Genomic DNA, 12,450 nt, shown 5'->3' with positions numbered 1-12,450 from the left:
TTTTCTTTTCAAACTCTTGGCTTGTTTAAAGAGAGGAACATCAGGAATAGATGTGCCAACAAGTAAGAGAGATTTCCTGAGGAGTGTGATGGAGGAGAGGCTTGCTCAGCGCCCTGCTGATGCAGCCAGACAAACACATCACCGAGAGGCTCTCTGCAGAGTCTCTTTCACTAGGTTAACCGCAAGCCACGAGAGATGCAGGAAGCCACTGCATCACAGGTGAAAGCCTATGACCTTCCAAGATGCTTAAACACCTTGTGAGGTGGAGCGCGAACGGGGACAGCGACTTCCTTTTCAAGGTGAGGGGACACAATGTTCAGGTAGGAGAGCGCCGCTTGCAGGTCTGAGGGTGGGCGGTCGGGCTGGGGCTACCAGGACCCCTCCCGTGGACTCGCCTACCCCCACAACAGACCACCAGGCAGCTGTCCCCCAAATGAGGTGGAGCTCTGAGCCCTATGTGGAGTGCAGGGCGCAAAACTCCGTGTCTGCTGACAACCAAATAGAGCATACTCAGAGGACCTGTGTCATCAGAGCACAGCTGATCCTGAACACAACGGGCAGAGTACCGTCCTTTAAAACAGAGACCCCCCCACCCACCCACTTCATGGTAAATAGCGGGAGGATGCTTGATTGGGACTTTATGTTAGAAAAGGAAACCAAAGTTTATCAAAATAACCTTCTCTATCTTGTATTTAACAAAAATCCAGTGATATCGTAAGCATATGCTAATTCTTATAAGAAATAAAAATGACTCTGTTTTTTTCAGGGGGTGTGATTTTCCTTTTCTCCTGAATGGCTGTAGGACAGCAATAAAACATGAGCCCCTTCATGTCTGCCTTTTTCAAAAATATCCAAATTTTTACTGCTAACCCTTTGATAACCAAGTCGTCCTTTCTCCATGGAGTACTCACCCTAGATGACTCTCCTGTCCTCAGCAGTTAACTAGTTTTGCTCCTCCGCATCGCTCATGAGTGGCTCCGTGTGGGCACCCAGAAGCTCTCCAACATCATTTTCATTAACTTCACGAAACCCCACATTTTTTCCCCCAAGCACTGCAATTTTACTATGCAATTTATTTCCCCTGTGTATACGTACATTATCATCAGGTGTTTAACCTCTGGCCACCAAGAGAAGCCTGACACACATTCAGAGGACAGGGAGAGACACTAAAAAGGATGGATTTTACAGGTTAGGGCAAATGGTTATGGGATATAAATTTTTTATGATTCGCATGAAGCCTCCTAACCGTGAGGACTTTCAGGCATTCAAAATGAATACCTATATATCCACCAAGCTTAAGAGATACAACGGTACAGATATGCCGGAACTGCTGTCTTCCAGATCCCAGATGTTCCCCTTCCTGCTAGCAGAGATCACTTCCTCTAACTCTGCATCTGTTATTCCCATTCAGCTTTTGTACTTACACTTTGTATAACGTACCCATAAGCAATGTTATAATTTTGTTATTTTAAACTTTAAATAGTATTATACCAAATGTATCCTTCTATAGCTTTTTTTTTTTTTTTTTTTTTGCGGTACGCGGGCCTTCCTCTGTTGTGGCCTCTCCCGTTGCGGAGCACAGGCTCTGGACGCGCAGGCTCAGCGGCCATGGCTCACGGGCCCAGCCGCTCCGCGGCATGTGGGATCCTCCCAGACCGGGGCGCGAACCCGGTTCCCCTGCATCGGCAGGCGGACGTGCAACCACTGCGCCACCAGGGAAGCCCCTTCTATAGCTTTTTTGTTTTTTTTTTTTCGCTCAACACTATTTTTTTAGTTTATCTATGTTGATATGTGTGTTTCAGTGCCTGATTCATTTTCACTTCTCATTATGTCCCATCATCTAGATAGACTATAATTTGTTTTTCTCCTGTTGATGGACATTTAGGTCGTTTCCATTTTTTTCCATCCCAAACAATTCTACGGTAAACATTCTGCTATGTCTTCTTGCACATGAGAGTGAGTTTGTCCAGGGCAGGGCAACTCTCAAGTGTGGCCTGTGGACTGGTGCGAAACCACACCAGACCATGACCAGCTGAGTACAAAAGCTGGGAATAAACACTTAGAAGACTATGTAACAATTTGATGTTGCTTAACAATTTGATGTTGCTGTGACGTTATCATGTTTTTAACAGGGGTGATCCACAAGAGACTGCAAATTTTACAAAGTGGTCCTTCATTGCAGAGTTTGAGAATCACGGCTCTAGGGAACAACCCAGCAGAGAAACTGCGGGGTTGTAAGATGCTAGAGCATCTCCCACCTTGCAGACACCACCAAGCTGTTCTCCACAGGAATTGCACCGATAGACACATTCACCTGCAGTGTTCTAGAATACCTGTTGCTTCACATCCACATCAACCCTTGGAAACGTCAAACGTTTAAGCTGGGGACTTGACCTTGCCATTGCACTCTTGCTGGTATTGTTTGACCTTTCGCCTAAGAGCTGAAGCTCAGGTACCCACCTTTCCCCATCTGTCCGACACTGCAACCACTTCTCCCGATGGTGCCGATGAGGCAGTCGAGAGCCATCTCCTTGGCACTGAGGTGGAGAAGCTGGCTGGCCTCCACGAAGCGCCTTGTAATGTCCAGGGGGTTGGCACCTGCTAAAGGAATCATCAAAGGCAACTACTCATTTTCCTCCAGCGTGGGGCTAATGCTTCTACAAAAGGACTTCCATAAACAGCCCAGGAAGTAAGGAGGAGTGATCTATTCCTAGGGTGAGGAAGTATGAGGGGGCTCCTAATGAGAGGGCCTCGAGCTCCCAAGACCTGTCAGGTGGCACTTTGCTCTCTGCCTCCTTGCCCTTCTCTCTCCCCACCCACAGGCCTGCGGACTGATGCTATTGGTATTTAAAATAACACAGAATCCAGAAGGCTCCATCACTGATGAAACTCTGGGTCCCTGATCTTGGGATGACACTCTCATTCTGGACAGACCCTGGTTCTCAAAACTCTCCTGGTTCTGGCTCTGCCTGGCTCTGTCTTGCTACCCACCAACTGGCCCTCCTGATTTACCCCCTCCTCCTAGGTGCTGCCTCTCTCTACCTCGGCATCATTTCCACAAACTCCCCCCTTCAATACCTCACACTGTTCTCATGGCCAGCCTCTCAATCTGGGCTCAGCAAAGCTGGAGGGATGGGAGGACAAAATGGAGAACGGAGAGGGGTGAAAGGATGATGCTTGGGGGTGGTCTCAGGAAGGAGCTGAGTTGCAAAGCAGACCCTTGGCTGCCACCTTTTCACGGCGCATCCTTGTAGGCCTGTCTGGGGTGGGTGCAGTGGACGCATACACATATGCCCAGGCCAGACCCTTCCAGGCCCAGAAAAATGAGCCAGGATCCGGTGAGCCAGACTTCGCTGACTTACTGGACACGGACTCCAGCATGGCCTTCATCTTCAGGGTGAGGAGCTCGGTCAGCAGGTGGATAGACTGCCTCTGGAACCTGTGCAGGGTCTCCTGGCTGGATGGCCCCTGGTGGCCGTGGGTGGGAGAGTGCGTGGAGAATTTGGCCGGCCCAGTGGAAGCGGGCAGCATTGGCAGTGGTAGCACTGGCGGTGGTGGCTTCTTCTGGACAGGGGCCGGTTCCATAAGCACCACGGGTGGGGCTCCAATGCTGATCTCCAGGCCCAGGATCTCAGAAGGGGTAGGGATCATGGGGTCAGTGATCAGCTCCTCCCAGGTGAACTCAAAGATGTTTCTGATGCCCTTGGGTACAGAAATGCCTGCATTCTGGCAGATGATGAGCAGCCTGGAGATGCGGGCCAGCAGCTTGGGGGCCGTGGCGGTGTATTGCTGGTATAGTTCTCGGTTAGTCTTGATGTCATTCATGGTCCTAGAGCACGCATACTGCTAAGTAACACTGTCCATCTCAGACAAGAAGGACCTTCAGCTGTGAGGAGGCAGACACCCTGAGAGCTGAATGAGAGCCAAAGTTCTCACCTAAGGTGAGGCCTTGGGGACAGATGGAATGGAAGTGCTGAAATGGCCCTTACAGGTCATTGAGCCAGTGCATCCAATGCGGGAGGAGAAAAAATTGGTCACTCTCTCCCACAAAGGGATGCCCCCCACCGTCACCCCACTTCCCTTCCCGGGGACGCGTCAGAGACCACGTTAGTGAGTCACTTGGGGAGGGGCCTGGGGATGAGCAGGTTCCCCAAACGGACCCTGGGCTGGAGCAAGGGAAAGGATGGGGAAGGGGAAAATGTTCCATCGCACCTTTTGCAGTCAGAGATCTGAGGGTGGAAGACCTGCTTGTGGTCTCTCGATAAAAACCTGCAAAAACAAAAAGATGTTTCACTGGTTCCCTCTGGGGGAAGAGGATGTGGTAGCTCCTGGTTGCAACGCAAGGATGGGCCTGGATGCAACATGTACACCCAAGGGTGGATGGGAAAGGAGGAGGAGGATGAGTTTTTTTAATCCAATGACTAATATCGTTGACCACATCTCCTCAAATCTAGAACTTCTGACAACTCCTGCTACCGCAGCCTTCTAGTCAGCAGTTCTACCACCTTCCATCCTGACAACCACTCCCCATGACGCCCACGGCCCTCTTCTCCTGCCAGACCATCCTTCTTTCACTCTTCAAACTGTGGCCTCTGGAGCCACCCCAAATCTGCCATTCCAGAACTGCACCCCTGGTGCACACCCACAGCATTTACAGTGCAGCTGCCCTGGTGTGAAAAGGCTATTACCTTTCCGGTTTCACTGATGAGGAATCGAAGGCTTATAGAGACCGAGCTCTTGGTCAGGACTTGCCTGCCTGCAGACTCTTGGCATAGAGACCTTTCCAAACACAACACGACTTCCTCACGGGCTTCCAACTGAACTGCCCATCCATCAGCAAAAAAACCTCCTAGGAACAAGAGTCCCACAGAGCAACCCCTTCAGACATTCTGCTGGTTTGCAGATAAACTGGCTTTCTACATCCATTTGCTGAGTCCCTGGCATGTCTATTCCTCAGCTTTGGAGACTCAGAAAAAGAGGTTCATTTTTGAAATGATAAGTCTACAGAACAAAGAGACCACTCAGAATCTTGGTCATCTGGGCAACCAGCCAGCGGGATCTGACCCTAACCGTGCAGGGCAGATCTGTTTTAAAGCCAGGATTCAAACGAAGAGAAGACGAATACAATCCTTGAAATGTTAACTGGTTTGAGGAACCCCACCCCACCCCCTATCAGTTCCTTTCTTGCGAGGTTCATGGTCAAGATATGCCTTACAAACAGATAAAAGCTGGTTTTTAAAACAGCTTTATTGACATATAATTCACATACCATACAATTCACCCTTTTTAAAGTGTACAATGGTTTTCAGTATAGTCACAGTTGTGCAACCATCACCACTATCTAATTTTAGAACATTTTCATCACCCCCCCAAAAAACCCATTAGCACTCACTCTCCATTCCTCCTTCCCCCAGGCAACGACTAATCTGCTGTATGCCTCTACAGTATGATCTGCCTGTTCTGGACATTTCATATAAATGGAATCATACGCTATGTGGTCTTTTGTGACTGGCTGCTTTCTTTTACCATCATGTTTTTGAGGTTCATCCAAGTTACAGCGTGTATCGGTACTTCACTCATATACTTCATTATATGGGGAGACCACCATTTGTTGATCCATTCAGTATTTGCTGGACACTTTGGTTGTTCCCACTTTTTGACTATTACGATGGAACATTCAGGTACAAGTTTTTCTGTGAACGGATGCTTTCATTCTCTTGGGTTGATACCCAGGAATGGAATTGCTGGGTCATATGATAACTCAATGTTTAACATGTTCGGGAACTAACAGGCTGATTTCCAAAGTAGCTGCACCATTCCACAGTGCTTTTTACAAAACCTGTAACGTATGAGGATTAAAATTTCTCCACGTCCTCGTCAACACCTGTTATTGTGTCTTGTGGATTTTAGTGCGATCCTAGAGGGTGTGAAGCGGTACCTCACTGTGTTTTTGATTTGCACTTCCCCAGCGACTAACGGGGTTGAGCGCCCTTTCACGTGCTTATTGGCCACTTTTCCACTTTTATATCTTCTTTGGAGAAAAGTCTTTTCAGATTGAACAACTGTTTCTTTGGAAAAGAAGTGTCATTTTAAATTAAATGCACAAATAACCTCTATTTGTTACCATGTGTTTATCTCTGCAAAATTCAGCTAGAGGTGACCACGTGACTCCATTCTGCCCTATGAGATGCACGTGGAGCTGTTGGGTGGAATCCTGGATATCTTTACAAGAAGTCTGTCTGCATGGAGAGAACACTTTTTCTTTACTCACTGCCCTTCTCTTTCTTCTTGTCTGGAAAGGATGAGATGGCTGTACCTCTGGCAGCCATCTGGAGCCATGAGGTTACCTTGAGGAGGGAAGCCATGCATTAAAGGTGGCCGAGCAGAGACACAGAGCCCGGATTCCTGCTGACATTGCGGCTCCCACACACCAGCACTTAACCACCTGCCTCCAAACTTGTTTCACCTGAGAGAACGAACCCCTCATCTCTTTAAACTCCTTTATTCAGATCTCTGTTCCTGCAGCCAAATGTGATTCCTGACGGACAACCAGCCGTGTGGGAACAGCATCACTCTCTCCTTTCCATGTATCTAATTTTCATTGTCACTCGTTCATTTTTCCATCACTGAGACACAGGCCTTGCCCTCAAGTAGCTCAATGTTCAACAGGCAGAACAGACTTACAAAACTGATATAAGGGTCACACTGCCAAAAAAATGTACAAAGGCCATGAAAACCCACAGACAAAAGTCTAAAGGAAGCTGCACTGAAGGCTGTCATAGAAGATGAATAAGAAGTCACCAGGCAGGTAGGAGGGAGAAGGCATTCTTGGTAAAAAGAAGAGTATGTACAAAGGAACAGAGACATTTAAAGCACGGCAGGTTCAGGGAACCACAAAACACATCAGTATGGTTGGGGCCTTGGGGCTCTATGGGAAAGTAGCAGACAAAGCTGGAAGTGTCTAGAATCAAATCGTGAAGGGCCTTGTATGCCATGTCAAAGAATTTGTATGCTATGTAATCATATACTCAGTGCAAGTACTCAATGTATCGTCTTTAATTGCTAGTTGCCTCTCATGTGGTCTCTGCAAACGGAGGGCAAGCATAACGTCTCCTCCCCTTTTACAGCCTCCATGACGCTAAATAAGACACCAAGGAAGCTGCCACATGCCAGAAAGTGAAAACTACTTATAGCATGAAAATCCGACAGACAGCCCAACAGGCCCATGTAGATGGCTACAGACGAAGTTTCAATTAACAATTCCCACAAAGACAGAAAAAGAGCGCATGGAAGAAGTCTAGAAAGGGTATGATAAACGACGACCCTCATTCCAACATCTTCAAAGTTTTGCGGGCCGTCTCCTCCTAGGGGCAGGACAGAGATGAGGGGACGAGTGCACACACACGCCGGCTACTATGACAAGTCTGAGTGCCCTCTGCCAGGCGCAGGGAAATCCAGAAAAGGCAGTGTCACCGGGCGGCTAAGCACTCAGGCCATGTGACCTTGAGCCTGGCACCTGTGGACGCTAGGCCCTGCCTCCCAGGACCGTGAGGATTAAATGAGGGCATGTGTGTTACGGGAGGGCACAATGCCTAGCAGAGGTAAGGGCTCAATGAATGTTAAGCAGAAAAAGATAATCATGTGAAGTGGTTGAAGAAGGCTGTGCAATGGAAATGACAGAAACTGGTTCAGAAGTAGGTGACTAGTGAACAAGGACAGGAAGAGCCCTCCAGGTGATGAGAACAGCACTTGTTCAGGTTGAAGGCTCTAAATAGCCTGGCAAGTTTGGGGAACTGCAAGTAACTGGAGGATGCTACAGGTTACTTGGGGGAGGGAGTGATGTGTGGGAGGTGTGGGCAGCAGCCTGCTGAGAGGAGCTGGTGTAAACCGCTGAACCCTGACTTCATCTTGCAGATGATGGGAAACCACAGGACTGCTAGCAGAGGTGGCATCTATATTGTAGGGCGCTCCTCCCAGGGGCCAGCAGTGTGCTGGGAAGGAGTGTGAGAAATACGACTGCAGTGGGATTAGCCAAGGAGGAGAGCTGTACCCACAGCACCCCAATTTCTGCCTACAGTAAAAGAGCAATTTCCAGCCCATGCACCTGAAAGAGTACTTCAGAAGGCACAGACCCAGCAAACTCCCAGGGGTACACCGTGGGGCGCAAGCAGAACAAGGGTGAAAAGTGGGAAGGTTCTGAACAGGCTTTGGGAAAATCAAGGGCACCCAACGAAGAAGGAAGCTGAGGGGGAAATTCAGGCATGGCTTTGAATAAAAGAGAAAAGGGCATACTTCCTTCTCACACTGGCACTGATTCAAGAATACATTTTTGGGTAGAAGTTGTATCCAGCTGTATATTTAAAACCAAAATTAAACTTTGCTCCCTCAAGTAATCTGGTCCTGACTTTCTCTGCTATTTTCTCTCGTCTCTGGCTCTCTCTGGTCTTAACCAGAACGCTTTTGATAAGGACAGTGAGCAGTGCAGATGTAACCATGTGACTGCCATCTGTGAGTAAGCGCAGCTTCAGGCTAGGACAGGCAAGAGAACAAGCCCGCACCTGATGCACGAAAGAAGTGGAAATGGAATTAGAAAAACTAATAGACGCTGTCCTCTCCATTCAATATATAAAGAACTTTCTGGACAGATGCTTGAATTCTCTAGCAGATGAGAGGAAGAAGGGCTGAGCTATGGAGAGAAGTGGATCTGAGAAGAAGGAAAGGGGGGTCACGTGCATATGATCAAGCTTAACTGCCTGCTGCCCAGCAAGGTTTGCTCTCGAGACTGCAACCTCAGTCACTGCTCTTCCTCGAGTTGAATCCACTTGCAAACCACCTGCATCCTCTACCAGGGGGATCTACTGTGGCACCAAAGGGCCATTAAGATGAGTCTCCCGGCAAGACCCATCGAGAGAAAAAAAAATGATCAATGCTTTGACCCAGTGATTTTAGTTCTGAAAGTAATGCCCAAGGGAACAGTTTTAAAAGGAGGAGGGAAGATAGTTCTTCAAATGTGGTCAAACCAAACAAAAAGATGCTTATAGCCACTTCATTCCTAACAGTGAAATAACGTAGCCAGCCAACAACTGAGGAACTGTTTGACAACGATGCAGATTAATATGAAGTATCAGGCAGCAAAAAAATAACTTGAGCTCAGTTTTGAGAAACGTTAAATTAAAAAAAACACACACACAAATGGTAGGTCTACATTGATTACACATCCCATAAACACCTATGCTGATCATAATTGGAAGCAGAGATACAAAGTCTTTCAGTTTTAAGGTAAAGATGACACTTTAGGAAAGAAGACAATAAACAAGGGTCCCTGAAAAGAAAGCAGCATGTTCTCAGACAGGCTTGTGACCTGGGAGACCTGGGCTGGGAGCAGGGCCCATTCTTGTGTTTCCTGGTTTCCATATCAACACTGAACAACCGAGACTGTCTGTGCAGAGAGGAGTGGTGTGGGACTGAGAGGTCAAGAGCTACACCCGTGTTCAAGCTCAGGGACGCTTACTTGCTGATAACGACCAAATAGGAACAGAACACATCGTACCCCAGGGAAGGTTTTTACAACCGGGCAAAACCACCACCTAGCAGGTGAGCTTAGAGTTAGAGAGAACATGGCAGTTAGAAATGTAGTGGGGAAAGACACTGTTAAAATGGAGGGTAGAAAACAAGTAATATTTGTGACCACTCCCATCACTGGACAGACGTACATTTACTGGGCGTGGTTACACGAACAGCTGGGATTTACCGAGAAACGGTAACAGATCAATACTCAGCCTGGGTGACAGGTTTTCACTAAGACACCCTGCTTCTTTTGATTGTTCTGGTTTTCCCATCTTCCTAGACAATGATCTACACCATCCCACCGTTCTCCCCACTATGCCCCGCCCCGCACACGTGCTCTGAACGTTAAGCCAATGTCCGGGTCCACACGAGCAAATGCCTCACCACCTACCAGCCAGCAGGGCAGGTGCCAGGACCAGGGGAGTTTCATTTTCTCTCATGGTTTTCAGCAGGTTAACAAATTCTTTTCAATTATCACGACTTACCTCAGCCATATAGTTTTTTATAGGAACTGCTTAATGTATAACTGACTTAGTTCAATTTACTGGCTGAAAAAAAATTAAACACATATGGCAGTGGCTACTCTGTGCTGTATTCCAGATTCCAGATTCTAAATTCTACTGCCTCATCTGTGTGTCACAAAAAGGTCAGCTGATAGCCATCTCCCAGGCTGTACTATGGCTTTAAGAGGAAATAAATTATCCCACAAGTCTTCAGCAAATGCACGGGCTAAACATAGCAGGAATCTCATGTATATGGATTTAAAGTTTCTCCTTTGGGAATTGTGCAAGCAAACAAAATGATTTATTTAGCCAATTCAAACGAACTGTATCAAAACACATAAAGGCCTGGAGAAAAGATTACAATGCAAACAAATAATTCAAAGCAATTTCTGATCCAAAACATTTCGCTTAGCTCCACAATGCCACGAATGAGGTGTGGTCATGCTTTTTGATAGAAGATTTCAGCACTGCTGGCTCCCAAGTCAAACAAGCCATAGGAGTAGCATGAATGCTTAACGTATGCTTGGAAGAGATGTGTTTGCCAATCCTTTAGTTACTAACAGGAGAGTTATGTATAGTCAGACCACAAAGCATGTAAAAGCAGGTCATTTAGAGTTGTGCTGTGCATTCAGTAGCACTAGACTCGTGTCTTTTGAGCATCTGAAATGTGGTGCAGTATGACTAAGGAACTACATTTTATTAAATTTAAAACTTGATAATCAACTCAGTTATTGGCAAACTCTTAAATGTTTTAAGTATGTTTGGACGAACCTGGGTATGTGAATCTACTTTCAAATGTTTATTTTATGAAATCTAAATACAGATCAAGTATTCCTGGTGAAAATTTAGCATCTGAATTAAGGTGGGCTGTAAGCGGATACACAGTGGATTTTGAAGACTTGGTGTGAAAAGAAATGCAAAATATCCCATTAAACGTTTTGTATATTGATTAAATGTTGAAATATTTTGGTTATACTGGATTAAACAGAGTTGACCCTTGAACAACATGGGTTTGAACTGTGAGGGTCCACTTATGCGCGTATCTTTCAATACTACTACAGCACTACAGGATCCACAGTTGGTTGAAACCACAGATACAGAACTGTGGGTACAGAGGGCCGCCTGTGGAACTTGAGCATCCACGGATTTTGGTTTCCATGGCAGGTCCTGGCACATACAGAGGGATGACCGTATACCACAAAATTAATTTCACTTTTTAAATGTGGCTCCTAGAAAACTGAAACTGACACACACAGCTTACACCTCATTTCTACTGGGCAGTGCTACCAGAGCACGGGTCTGCCGCCTAAGAACTCCAGTGCCATCTGCTGGACACACGCCTATAAAAAAGGGCCCCAAGAAACGGTAAAACAGGAATTGTGTTAACGCTGAAGGACCCAGAGACTGAGATGGAAGAGGATAAAACAACTGGGCTCACAAAACACTCAACATATGCTGTTCAAGTGGGATTAGAAAAAGGATCATAGAGTCTTTGAAATCCTAGAGAATATCCAACTTACAGTTATTAGTCGAGCCAACGCGCACAGACTGCTCTGCCGTCCACCGTGGGCGCCCTGGGCAAGGACAAAAGGTTATTTGGGGGCCCCTCCCGTGACCACTGCCTGCTATACTCATGCGCTTGCTGCAGCTGCCTAGCCTTCCCATCCCTTCTCTACACTATGCCTCTCGAGTCCTTCCGCTCTACCTTAGAAACACACGCTCTGCCCCGTCTTTCCCTTACTTGTCTATTATTCACCTTCTCTTTTCTTCTATTTTTCCTTATGATTCTAGGATACCTAATAATTGTTTTTCCCTTTAGTATTCCAATTTTTCTTTTTGTCTCCTCTCCTTTTGTCCTAAAAGCTGTTTCCGTTGGTTTTACAGTTTTACATTTAAGCCTTTGGTCCATTTTGAGGTGCTTTTGTATGTGGTGAGAGGTATGGGTTCAAGTCCATTGTTTTGCATGTGGCGAGTCAGCTGTCCCAGAACCATCTGTGGAAGACTGTTCTTTCCCTACTGGATGACTCTGGCACCACTGTCAAAAACTTAAGTGACCACAGATGTATGCGTTTATTTCTGGACTCTCAACTCTGTTTCAGTGATTTATCGATATGTCAGTACCACATTTTTTGTTTTTTATAAATTTATTTATATATTTTTGGCTGCATTAGGTCTTCGTTGCGGCACGCGAGCTTTCTCTAGTTGTGGTGTGCAGGCTTCTCATTGTGGTGGCTTCTCTTGTTGTAGAGCATGGGTTCTAGTGGCCCGGGCCCTAGAGCACAGGCTCAGTAGTTGTGGCACACCGGCTTAGTTGCTCCACGGCATGTTGGATCTTCCCGGATCAGGGCTCGAACCCGTGTCCCCTGCATTGGCAGGCGGA

At 46.8% G+C, this 12,450-nt stretch overlaps 1 protein-coding gene across 8 annotated transcripts in view; it reads right to left on the bottom strand.

The window, feature by feature from the left end:
- The window catches only part of C18H3orf20 (chromosome 18 C3orf20 homolog), a 109,230-nt gene that overhangs the window by 71,341 nt on the left and 25,439 nt on the right, over positions 1 to 12,450 (bottom strand). For 4 of the 8 annotated variants that reach the window (XM_055079399.1, XM_055079400.1, XM_055079402.1 and 1 more), the window contains exons 11-12: positions 4,213 to 4,269; positions 2,461 to 2,601 (exon numbers count right to left, since the gene is read on the bottom strand). In XM_055079399.1, coding sequence (XP_054935374.1) covers positions 2,461 to 2,601; positions 4,213 to 4,269 — 198 coding nt within the window. Of the gene's footprint in view, positions 1 to 2,460; positions 2,602 to 3,362; positions 4,193 to 4,212; positions 4,270 to 11,590; positions 12,445 to 12,450 lie in introns of those variants that run through there. The other 4 variants (XM_028478856.2, XM_028478859.2, XM_028478855.2 and 1 more) reach the window with 4 other exon arrangements.

Source organism: Physeter macrocephalus, chromosome 18 (assembly GCF_002837175.3).
Source record: "Physeter macrocephalus isolate SW-GA chromosome 18, ASM283717v5, whole genome shotgun sequence".
Taxonomy (NCBI): Eukaryota; Metazoa; Chordata; class Mammalia; order Artiodactyla; family Physeteridae; genus Physeter; species Physeter macrocephalus.
The sequence above is the reverse complement of the archived record's forward strand: the minus strand, read 5'-3'. Positions and strand labels throughout refer to the sequence as shown.